The sequence below is a fragment of a genome, unplaced genomic scaffold, assembly GCF_019419815.1.
Source record: "Pyrus x bretschneideri cultivar Hongxiangsu unplaced genomic scaffold, Pyrus_bretschneideri_v1 Contig15, whole genome shotgun sequence".
Lineage (NCBI taxonomy): Eukaryota > Viridiplantae > Streptophyta > Magnoliopsida > Rosales > Rosaceae > Pyrus > Pyrus x bretschneideri.
This window is the reverse complement of record NW_025999446.1, coordinates 7,495,072-7,506,854: the sequence shown is the minus strand read 5'-3', so window position 1 is coordinate 7,506,854 and position 11,783 is coordinate 7,495,072. Positions and strand designations below refer to the sequence as shown.

The window sequence follows — 11,783 nt, the reverse complement described above, 5'->3', positions numbered from 1 at the left end:
AAGAGAAAATATGATATAACAACTCAATGTTATTCATCAAAAACTTTAGGAGTGTGATTTTATTAGCCTAGTATTAATTGAATGGTTTACAAATCAAACCTTACGTGCGAATTTAGTCCATGTTTATCTTGAATCCAACCTTACCAATCAAAAAGCAATTGGGGAATCTTGCTGTGAGGTTTTGGACCTCCTGCAATCGCCATTTCTAAGGTGCGGACCGAATTTTATGAGAATTTAGAAACACTCAAACACCCGGTTCTACCGATACACTCGATTCAACTCGTCCAATTTCAGTCCGCACCTTAGAAGCGCCCATAAGTTGAAAATGCGATCACAAACATTAGGTTGGACCGTATCCCTCTTTTTCATTGGCCTCAACTGCAGAGAAAGACCATGTTTCCGTTACATTTAGAGTTGTAACCTGGCCTTCAAGGTCTTGTTTCTTATTGAGATATTAACATTTCTATGTGCAGAATCAGGGAGCTCCATTGACAGAGTACACTCTCCGTCTGATCGGTTCGGACATCCAGCACTGCATACGGAAGCTGCTATAAGATGGCGAAATAAAGTACATGGATGCCAGAGCCCTTGACTTCACATATGGTTGGTATTTACTACTCCACAAGCCCCCTTTTCTTATCACAGTTGCCTTCAAGTCTTATCAGATGGCGGAAGCACTTTCAAACAAGATGAGTCGTTCCATGGACAGAAGCTTTCATCTTGGGCCACATTCTAGCGAACATATACAACAGTAACACAAATCAGAAGACCGTTGGACAGGAATCCAATAATCATCAGCTGGGATGCAATGCACCCCACACTGGACCTCACATGCAAAGAGACGCGTGCAAAAGTCATGCACCAACACAGAAACAACAAGGTAAAGACATGTCAACGTGTGCTTTCACCGCTGTGCTTTCAAGCACACAAATGTACTAATGAAATCCCTCCATTCTTAAAACAGAAGTCTACTTCAATATATGTATAGAAAACTGGACAAAATCCGTAATCAATCCTAACAAAATTGTAATCAGTATATCGCTCTATTAAATGTTAATTAGCAATAAGATAACCCTAGTATCAAGCACAAACATACAACTAACCTTCAGCCAGTAGAAAAACCCCCGCAAGAGATTCAAAACTCTGGGGCGGTCACCGCGAGCTGCCTTAATCTTTCTCTTCAGGACTGTAAAAATTGAAAACAAATTAATTAAAACTAAAATTCAATCAAATTGAAAGGATACAAACAATATAAAGAAAAGGATCTAAATCCTTGGTACTTTTTGGCTAGGAACAAATTATATACTCTATGTCTGCTTCCGTTCGTCTAACCGTCCAAACATGTATACAAGCAGTGTCAAATGCAAATCCTTCCTAAATATGGAGGAAACAGCAGCCACAAATCTTAAAAAACATTATCTCAACCTACTTTCGTTCAACATATTGATCATTTAAATTTTAGAACCTAACTGATCTATATATTGTTTTAAAATTCAATACAGACAAACAGGAAACAAAATGTTGAAAGACGAATAACAGTAAATTGATGCTACGCTCATTTACTCATTCATTATAAAGAAAACCAACCTATGTGCTGTTTTAGATATGAAGGTCCGAGTTCCTCCTCTATTGAACAGGTTCCATTACACAGATTTCTGTCGTACCCCAATGGCTTTTGGTGAGTCGCTTCTTTCAAGAGCCTTCTATACTCTTCATAGTCATAAGGCCTGTTAAGAATCTTCATAAGCCCATTCCTAAACTGTGAATGACTTGCATCACGAGTTTTAACGCACCGCCCACTCTCTGCATCCACCTATTAAGTTGCAAAGCATTGACAACAACCAGCAAAAGAGAAATTTCAGATACTACGAATCAATAAAACTCACTCACACACAGACGTACGTGTACTTGCACAAATGCTCATAACTTAGGTGTGTGCATGTGTGTGTTTTGTGTGCGTATGTAACAACATAAAATAGAAAAAACAAACCAAAACAGAAATGGTGGAAGATCATACAGCAGCAAATGATGTAAAATTTTTATCAGATGGTTCTACTTTCGTTTCAACATCTGGAGAACTCTGTCCATCGTTACCAAGTATCACCGTTCTCCCGTTTGGAGGTGAATATAGCATTTTCTCATCAACAAATTGTAAACAACTTAAAACCTTTATATAGTCTTCATCTTCTAATCCACAGTTGCGTACTTGCTTGGCAAAACGAAGACCCTCCACGCAAGATCTTTTAAGAGGACTCTCCTTTGTACTACCTTTAGCAACTTTCTCGTTTGCACAACCTTGCTTGGTAAACTGAACAGCCTCCACAGGAGGTGTTTTAATAGTGTGCTCCCCTGTGCTACCATTTGCAGCTTTCTTATCTACATTCTTCTTCTTCTTCTTTATCGAGCTCCTTTCATTTCCCGTAATCACAAAACTCGGGGTTTTTCTATGTTCAGTTTTCTTTTTCATTGGAGAATATTTGAAAGTTTCTGGAGTATATGGAACCCTTAAACTAGGCAATTTATTAAAACGCCCATCTGTCCTATTGAAAACAGGACCCAGATCTACCACTTTTACATTCTTCTTCACCACTAAACTTTTTTTCTTGGGAACAGAATCTTCCAGAATTGCCCTGTTTTCTTTCCTCATATCATACCTAACAGTTCTTGGGCTCTCAGTCACTTCTCGATTCACAGGAAGAGCAGAATTTTTAAGGCAATGTATCCGTTCTCTCTTCATACCCCTCCTCAAAGTTTTTTGAATATCAGGCTTCTCTTTCACCTGAGATTTTTTCAAAGTTTCACGGGTGTCAAAATCTGTCCCGTCTAGTATCTCATCTTCTTCTTCATACGTGATCAGCTCTGATTTCCCATTATCTCCAACAACTTCCAGTACATAAGACTTTCCATCTTGCCTCAAATTTTCCATGAATATCTTATATTGAGGATCCTCATCATCAATACAATCATCCAATGACATAAAATGAACGTTGTCATCACCATCATCCGCATACCTACCGTTTATGTGGACATCATCATCATCATCCACAGACCTATTGTTTATGCAGGACTTTACACCTTTCGTCAATTTAGCCAAGTGTATCTTATAATCAGGATCCTCGTCACCATCGCCAGCAAGACCAACATCTAAAGACCTAACCTCACAGCTGTCATTGCCATCATCCACAGACCTACCATTTACGTTAACATCACCATCATCCACAGAAATACAATTTGCGTTGACTTCATCGTCATCCGAAGACATACCGTTTGCATTGACATCATCATCATCCGCAGACATACCATTTGCATTGACATCAACATCATCTGCAGACATTCCATTTACGTTGACACCAACATCACCGACACACATACCATTTTCATTGCCATCATCATATTTTACGACATTGACATCAGAACGATCATTCCGTTCATCCACCCACTTATTGTCAATATAAGCAACATCACTACCATGGTCAGCTAAAAAAATCAAGAATGTCTCATAATCCTCATCCCGTACTAGTCCTTCAACTTGGATACTGCACTTTCTTCTTTTCTTTGTGGCATTGCCGCAGGAATTGGGCTGAAATATCCTTTTGGTCACACGCTCTCTCTTCCTGCACCTCACCGATCCCATACCATCCTCAAAATCCTTCTTTAAACTGTTGAGCTTTCTTATCAACTTAGTCAGGCGCCATTTAGCAACAACTAGCACACAAACACAAAAGCTCCTCTTTTGTCTCTCACACTACTTCTACATTATCAAGCTTCTGTTTTCTGAAAACGCAGGAAAAACAAGAAGAAACCAAAACAAAATCAAAACCAATAAAGCAGAAACCAGAACATGCATTGTAACCTACAATCCTTTAACGTCAAAGGAAGAGAAACCCCCTGTTTGGCTTCCGAGAAAATGCAGGAAAAAGAAAAACCAGCGAGAGATCCCAATTCCTACACTTTCTTTGAACAATAGCAAAACCCCACAAATAGAAACCTTAAATAAGCAGTAAAGTTTAGGGCTTTCCAAATTTTCTAGTGTTTTCTGAGGAACCAAACAAAGGAAAAACCAATTTTTACGCTTTATGTGAGAAAAATGACAAAAATTCAACATGTGTGAGACTCAAACAAGCATAAAAATAGAGTGTAAAATAGGCAGAATAATTCCTCAAAATAAAAAATGCAGAATAATAAAAGAGTAAATAAATTTGGGTTTTACCGTCGTTGAAAGAGTTTGCAAGGGTGAGCTCGAACCGAAGACTGAAGAGACAGAGAACCCTAACAACCGAAGACACAGCTCAGACGAGATCCCAAAGACTTGTGTCCTGAACTTGTGGACTGACTATACAACTGACCACTTAACCAAAGAAAAAGAACATTAATTTATTACTAAAACAACTTGGTTTCTACATTACAGACAAACTCAATAGAGTCAATACTGAGCAAAGGGTGGGTAGAGATGGCAACGGTTATGGCGGGTGTGGATACAAATTTCTTCCTTTTGATCTTGGACAAAATTATACCTACAAAATAAATAACACTTTAGGTTAAGGTCAAGAGCCTCACACGCTCACGATGAATTGTTGCGGTGGGGGGGGAGGCTTTGGCAGAAGAACCTCTGATGCCAAAGTTAGACTTTAGAGATAAAAGTGTTTGAGAGTTTTGAAGAATTTTAGCCAGAGTGAAGACCTAGCTTTTTAGAGAAAAAATGGGGTTCAATATATAGAACATGGCCAGTCCCCTTTGAAGAAAATGTGGCCGACCCTTTGGGGTATTTTTGGTGTGTAATGGGTGATAATTGGTATAATGGGTGATTAATTGGATGATTAATGGATTAATTAGGAATTAATCCATTAATTAGCCTAATTAATTTATTTATAAGGAAGGTTTTGAAGGTTATGGAATGATTTCCTTGTAGAGGATATGGAGCAAAGATGGATGAGATAAATTTGAACTTGTTACCTATTTTAGGCACTCTTGACTCGGTTGATGGATGATTCTCCACTACTTGCGTATAGGAAACCCGGTGTGTCTCAAGGGTAATTTTGTCCTCTTCATCTAAAAATCCATGTGTCGCCTTTTGATTATTTTTGGCTCCACATATGCCCCCATACCTGCTGGGCTGCTTGAAGGAAAGGGCAACAGGTGTAGAGATCTTCTTGCTCTAGGACTGCTTCCTATTTTGATGTAGATTCCCTCCTTAATATGAAATTAGATCCATCTAGGAAAGGGAAATAAATTTCTCTCAAAGCCTATTTAAGGCCACCTTAAATGGGTTGTTAAATCAACTTTGGAGAGCAATTTATTCTACCCTACAAAAGAGAGAAAGCTTAGAGGATATTTGTTCCCCCTCCCCTAGCAATCTTCTACACTTACCCATGCAAAGGACCATCTTTCGTTGCTTTCTTTGTCTTCTCCGCGCCGCACCGATGTAAGAAAAACTTAATTCTCCTTATCTTCTTCTTGGGAGGTGCTGCCACGGGGCAGCCGTCAAGGTGGTGCGGTACGTCGGCTAGCAAGGGCCATGAGTCGGCTTGTCGTGGGCCAAAGAGGTGGTGTGGCAGGGACCATTGCTTGTGCTACTTGGCTTGATTGAAGCCAAGAATTGGCTTGGCATAGGCCGAGGAAGTGGCGTGGCATGGGCAACGGTTTGGGCTGCCATGTCTTGGCTGTTTGCCAAAAATGAGGAAACTGCTTGAGTTTGATTTCTCAGTTGCTGTAGATAGAGCAATCGAGGATAAAGCTGCCAAGATCGGAGTTGTTGAAGATGAAATGTCGAATGAGTGAACTGTTATGTGCAAAGGTGGCTACTGCCCCTAACCATTTGCCTAGTTGATCTTCAAGCATTCAATCTTTTGAGCTATGTGACCTTCTCGCACTGGAGAGCTTACCCATATGGGTGTTAGGGATTTAGTTTACCCTCTCACACTGGAGAGCAGACCCATATGGGTGTCGGAGAATTGGTTTACCCTCTCGTACTAGAAAGCAATTAGTTTATCCTCTCGCACTGGAAAGCAGACCTATATGGTGTCAGGGAATTAATTTACCCTATCGCACTAGAGAGCAATTAGTTTATCCTCTCACACTGGAGAGCAGACCCATATGGGTGTCGGGGAATTAGTTTACCCTCTCGCACTAGAGAGCAATTAGTTTATCCTCTCGCACTAGAGAGCAGACCTATATGGGTGTCGGGGAATTAGTTTACCCCCTCACACCGGAGAGCAATTAGTTTATCATCTTGCACTGGAAAGCAGACCCATATGGGTGTCGGGAATTGGTTTACCCTCTCGCACTGGAAAACAATTAGTTTATCCTCTCGCACTGGAGAGTAGACCTATATGGGTGTCAGGGAATTAGTTTACCCTCTCGCATTGGAGAGCAATTAGTTTATCCTCTCGCGCTAGAGAGCATGGAAATCATTGTCGTGAGTGCAACTGAAGAAAGCTGGACTGCTGGAACAATTGAAATAATCATTAGCCTGCCTTCGGTTCTTGGTAGTTGGGCTGGTGTATCCTTCTCGTACTCGTCTGCCCCCGGCGTGCCATTAGGCTGAGCTGTTACATTTGTCGGAACATAAGTAGTCTTTAGATCCAGCAATCTATATAGGGTAGTCCCGTCTACTCAATCTTATCATTGAATGATGACTCGCTCATGTTGGTCATGTCTTATCGAAGCGCCTTGTCAATAGCTTCGTTGCACAGGAAATTACGCAATCGCTCGGTTATGAGCCTTTTTACTTCTTTCTGAATTTGCCTTTATTGGGAGTGGCTGAGCTCTCGACTGCCCTAGTCTTGACCTGCTGATCTAGTTTGCTCTTCTACGTACTCGACTCGTCTATGCCGCGACAGCGGTGTATGTGGTGGATTCCTAGTAGGCGAGGGATTTCGCAGGCTACTGGTTAAACTTGAGCCGAATTAAGTAACTGCTTATCTCAGCCCGTCATGCTGCTTACTCCGATATGATATGGAGGATGCTCCTTGTGGGCCTAGCCACCAATGAACACTTCGCTTGGAAGGCTGCTCATGTTGATTATCGGAGTGTGATCCTAACCATTAGTGTATGCTCATCCGTGGGCCTGGTCGAGAGTGCACGCTCCTCCACGCGTTAAGACGGAAGTATATGTTATCTTGGGGACCCACTCGGGAATGTACTCTGCCCAAACGCTAGGTTCGTGGTAGGTTGAGTGGCTGTTTGTCGAGACGCTGCTGGAGAGGTTCTTCATTTGCCCTTGTCCTTCTTCGGGACACCTCATTTTGAACACGTTGCATCTTCGTGCATTGCAAGAGCTGGCTCACCAAGGTCGTCTGCTGTGCTAGGGCGTTTGTCAACTCTATGACTTGTCGGACAAGTGTTGTTCGCCATTTGGATTGGAAGAGCTTGTAAGGAATGTTTCTCCTTCAGCAGTGGAAGTGTGGTAGACTCCGGGTGCGAGATTTGAGCTGGGAAATGTCAAATCCGCAGAAAAATATGGTGAAAATGCTCCAGGTTTGGTCATCGGTCTAGAAATTTAGAGTCGGGACGGTTTAACTAGTCTTGGACCAATTTGGGCTGCTTGGAAGGTCATAGGAGCAGACTGGGCTGTGGAAGCAAGCTGGACCACGAGAGCAAGCTGCTTGGTGGGAGCAAGTTGGAGCACGGGAGCAGGCTGGGCCACAAGAGTAGACTGCTCAGCGGGAGCAGGTTGGGCCACGAGAGCAGGCTGCTCGGTGGGAGTAGGTTGGGCCACGAAAGTGGGCTGCTCGGCGTGTGGCACATGTCGGTGCGAGGCTAGGGCTTGGAGTGACATGGCTTGGGTCATGGCCTTGGTGCCATGAGCCTTGGATGGCACGGCTTAGGCTTGCTTTGATGGCATGGCTCGGGCCATGGTAGCAGTGCCATGGACCTCGCCGCAGGTGGCCACCGCAATGGTTCCCATGGTGGGACATTGTAGTGTTGGTGGTGCCGCTCCCTCTAAGAGGTTACTAAGTCAACTTAAATCCTTAGTTGAACTTTGCAGTTAAAAAGGTTATGGAGTTAACTCAAATGCTCAAAGATGTGCAGTAGCTCACAAACACACATGTTAATGTAAATCTGATTGCTTTTGTTCTCATAAAAGTTTGAAATTAGAAAAATTTCTGCTTATGCCTCCTCATCCTTCTTCCTCTACCAATTGGTGCTACTATATATATTTTGGTTGTTGTATGGGATCCATCATCTTGTAATTTCAACCATCTAAGCAACATAATCTACATTATTGTATCAAAATAACAAACAATATAATCTGCACGTCATCGCTAAGTACTCATATGTGTATTTTTTATTTATTTTTTTAATTTTTTTTTTCTTTCTGAACAAAGATATTATCTACAATGAGGGAGTAGGACAGTGGACTAAGCCTCACAATAAGTTAACAATAATGTGGTTCCAATTCACCTTTGATGAGAAATGAAACTAAGACCTCTCACTTACAAGTGAAGAGGAATACCACTAGACCATCTTCCATTTGCGCATCTTTGTTTGTGCGGTCTATGTGCTGTTATGCACCCTTATGAACAAAAATGGATCTTCTGAGAAGGATGAGAATCTATGTCAGATATGATTCGCTTTCAATCATTTATTACTTAGAACCTTTGACATGCGATCCTTTTACTGCTTGTTACGCTTATTGTCAATTTTATGAGATAGTCTTCCAGTTGTTAGGGGGAGATAAAAGCGTCACCGTTCTAGAATAATGATGTGAATTATCATGGATGACTCCTACAATGTCTTATTTGGGTTTCCATACCGCACGGTCTAATTCTGAATCGCGAAGAACACTAGATCTTCAAAGCATTACTAAAAACTTGTCAGATGCTTTTACCAATCTAGCGAAAGTGACGAGATTGATAGGAGCATATTCATGCGACTTAATTAGCTTGTTCTCGTGCATTTATGTTGTGTTTACTTAGCTATTTTAGTGTTTAAGGCTACTTTTGTGTATTTTCAGATTATAAGGCCAAAGTGTGCAAGAAGATGCAAATTGGAGTCGTTTGGAGCGAAAGAGGAATGAATGAGTTGAAGATTTGAAGAAACGACGAATTCCTACTCCAATGATGAATTCTTACCAAAATGAGGAATCCTACTCAAACAAGGTTTCCTACTTGAAGTAGGAAAGTTAACCCTAAGTTGCCCGTTTTGGTAACCTTTCCTAAACTTAAACGTCCGTATATTCTAGCCACTTTGAAGGCCTTGTAGGCACTTTAGTACACAAGACCAAGGCCTTAGCCCAATTCCCCTCCCTTGCACGGCAAGGGGGGGTAGTTTTGTCTCATTTTATGCACTTAAAACCCATTTTACCCTATTTTTCTCCCAGCCGTACCTTCCAAATTGACCTTAATTTCCCTTACTTATCATTCATATCATTCAACACAAAAAGGGAATTCCATAAAAAAAGCCGTGCCCCCCCCCCCCATTTAAATATACACCCTAATTCCCTTTTCAGCCGCAACACATATCCCATTGATTCCGTAGCCACCATCCCATTTTATTTTCTTACCTGCCGTGCATTCCATAATCATGCTCCCATTATTCAACCATTAAGCCATTCACTCCATTATTCTTTCCCATTATTCATTCAATCCGTGCATTCCATAACCTAAAAATCAAACAGCTGCAAATCCCATTCATCTTCTCCATCAGCCGCACCATTCTCCCCAAAACTGTGCAGCCTTCCTCCACCTGCCGCAGCACCACCATCCATTCTCCCTCCATTACAAACCTTCCAACACCACCCCACAACCTTGCCGCACCATTAAACCACCATAAATCCATTCCCAAACCAGAAACATATCCAAAAACCACCCATAACCTCACTGCCGCAGCAAGGCCAAGAGGAAAGAGGAGCTTCGACGCGCACCAATTCACGTGGATTCGTTGGGCGTTCTAGGTGTAATCAATCCTTTGTGCTTTATGTTTAAATTCATTTGTAATTCTCTTTTTGTGAACATGAGAGGCTAAATCCCCCTAGTTAGCTAGGGGGTGATTCGAAACCATGTTTATGCTTGCAATATGAATTGATTACTTTTGGTTGGAATTTCATGAATGATTGATTCAATTCATTTAACTGTGTGATTGATAACTTGTTTGTGTATGTTTATTGAGAGTGCACGCTTAATGTTCATGCATGAATTTGACGCTAGAATATAAGTGAGTTTCACCTAATAGTTATGAACTTATATTCACAAGTAGTGGAGGTTGCTTATAAACAATCGCGTTAAATGAATTCTTGGCATAAGTTTCATGCAATCATAGTAACGAATGCCTCGTCAACACTTATAGTTTTCATGATGCTTAATGATTCTTGCTTGTTTCTCTATTATGCAATTCATGTAGGGAACTTGTGGGGAATGCTTTGGGTTGTCGCATGCAATCATCCAATTCATTAACTTAAGGAAAACTTGACGGTTAATTTAAGCGGACCTAATTAACCCGGGGTGTTGAGTTTCATAATTTATCGAAAGACCAACTGAAAATCATTTTGTATGCAAGTGTAACATGTGTGGAGAAGAACCTTCTAGCTAGCATTCATTCCATATTTCATCACATTCATATTTAAATTCTGCCTTTAAATTACAATTTGTGCATTTAATTTATTTTCGTCAAAACCTCAATCCCCCTTTATCTTAGTGTCTCATTTAGTTAGAAAGTGTCTTAATTTGTGTTTATAAGTGTTTTGTATTCTTTGAGTCTAGTTTAGTGTTTTTTAACGTTTGTTTTACGTTCTTGAGTCAGTGTCCAAGTGATTTAGTAATCCCTCCTAATCCCCGGTCTAGAACGATCCCTACTTGCATCTTTACTACAATTGTCACAAGAGGGTTTTAATTTGTGTGCTTACTTAGTTTGCATCAAATTTTTGGCGCCGTTGCCGGGGATTAGCAACTTTGCTAATCCCTTGGATTGTTTACTTTCTGTTTGTTTAGTTATTTTGTTAAAGAATCTGATTTTGTTTTGTTTTCCTTGTTTTAGGTACTAGTGCATGACTCGGAGTTCTCAACCGATTCGTGAGCATATCTCAGACTTTGACAGCGATTTTGAGAGGACTTTGAGACGAAGGAAGAAGCATCCCGAATCGAATCCGCCAAGCCCGGAACCTGAGCTTGACGAACAAGGCCTAGAAGAGGAAGAAGAGGCCACGGCAGGAATCTTTGAGGAACCCACGGCAAGGGCATTTGAGGAGCCACAAGACATGGCCGTAGACAACCGGACACTTAAGGAGCTTTTCGCTTCGGGATTGGCTAATGCAGCACCTTTGTGCATCCAATATCCCCCACCGGCCGAAGGGAAGACCGAGGAGTTTGAGTTGAAGTTAAGCTTGCTCCACCACATTCCGAAGTACCATGGGTTGTCCATGGAGGATCCGAACAAGCATCTAAAGGAATTTGAGGTGGTGTGCTCAAGCATGACTCCCGTCAATGTTGACGGAAGTATATTGAAGATGAAGGCTTTTCCATTTTCTTTGATGGACAAAGCTAAGGATTGGTTGTACGATTTAGCTCCTGGAACCGTCACATCGTGGGAGAGCATGAAGAGGGCCTTTTTGGAGAAGTTTTTCCCAACTTCTCGAATCATCCTTTTACGAAAAAGGATAAGTGGAATCCAACAAGAAGATGGTGAGTCTTTTCCTACGTACTATGAACGTTTTAAATCTCTTGTTGCCTCTTGTCCACAGCACCAGATGAAGGAGGAGTTGCTTCTGCAATACTTCTACGAGGGGCTCCTGCCAATCGAACGACAAATGCTCGACGCATCGGCGGGTGGAACATTGGTGGACAAGA

At 41.5% G+C, this 11,783-nt stretch overlaps 1 protein-coding gene across 2 annotated transcripts; it reads right to left on the bottom strand.

Moving 5' to 3' along the window:
• Nucleotides 1–340: 340 nt before the first annotated feature.
• LOC103952476 lies at nucleotides 341–3,774 on the bottom strand. Of its 2 annotated transcripts, none has more exons than XM_009364064.3 (4): nucleotides 2,018–3,774; nucleotides 1,588–1,813; nucleotides 1,104–1,186; nucleotides 341–732 (listed from the first exon to the last, which is right to left on the bottom strand). In XM_009364064.3, the coding sequence occupies exons 1-4, from the start codon at nucleotides 3,632–3,634 to the stop codon at nucleotides 652–654; spliced, it is 2,007 nt and encodes a 668-aa protein (XP_009362339.2). In that variant the 5' UTR covers nucleotides 3,635–3,774; the 3' UTR covers nucleotides 341–651. The 2 variants fall into 2 exon arrangements, with proteins under 2 accessions (XP_009362339.2, XP_048436479.1); XM_048580522.1 differs by having other exon boundaries at nucleotides 2,168–3,774.
• Nucleotides 3,775–11,783: the final 8,009 nt, after the last annotated feature.

Coding starts and splice junctions, on each gene's coding strand:
- LOC103952476 (XM_009364064.3), bottom strand. CDS start 3,634: ATGGGATCGGTGAGGTGCAGGAAGAGAGAGCGTGTGACCAAAAGGATA. Junction 1,187..1,587: donor ATATCTAAAACAGCACATAG/GTTGGTTTTCTT, acceptor CAATTTTTACAG/TCCTGAAGAGAAAGATTAAG. Junction 733..1,103: donor GGTTTTTCTACTGGCTGAAG/GTTAGTTGTATG, acceptor TATGTTCGCTAG/AATGTGGCCCAAGATGAAAG.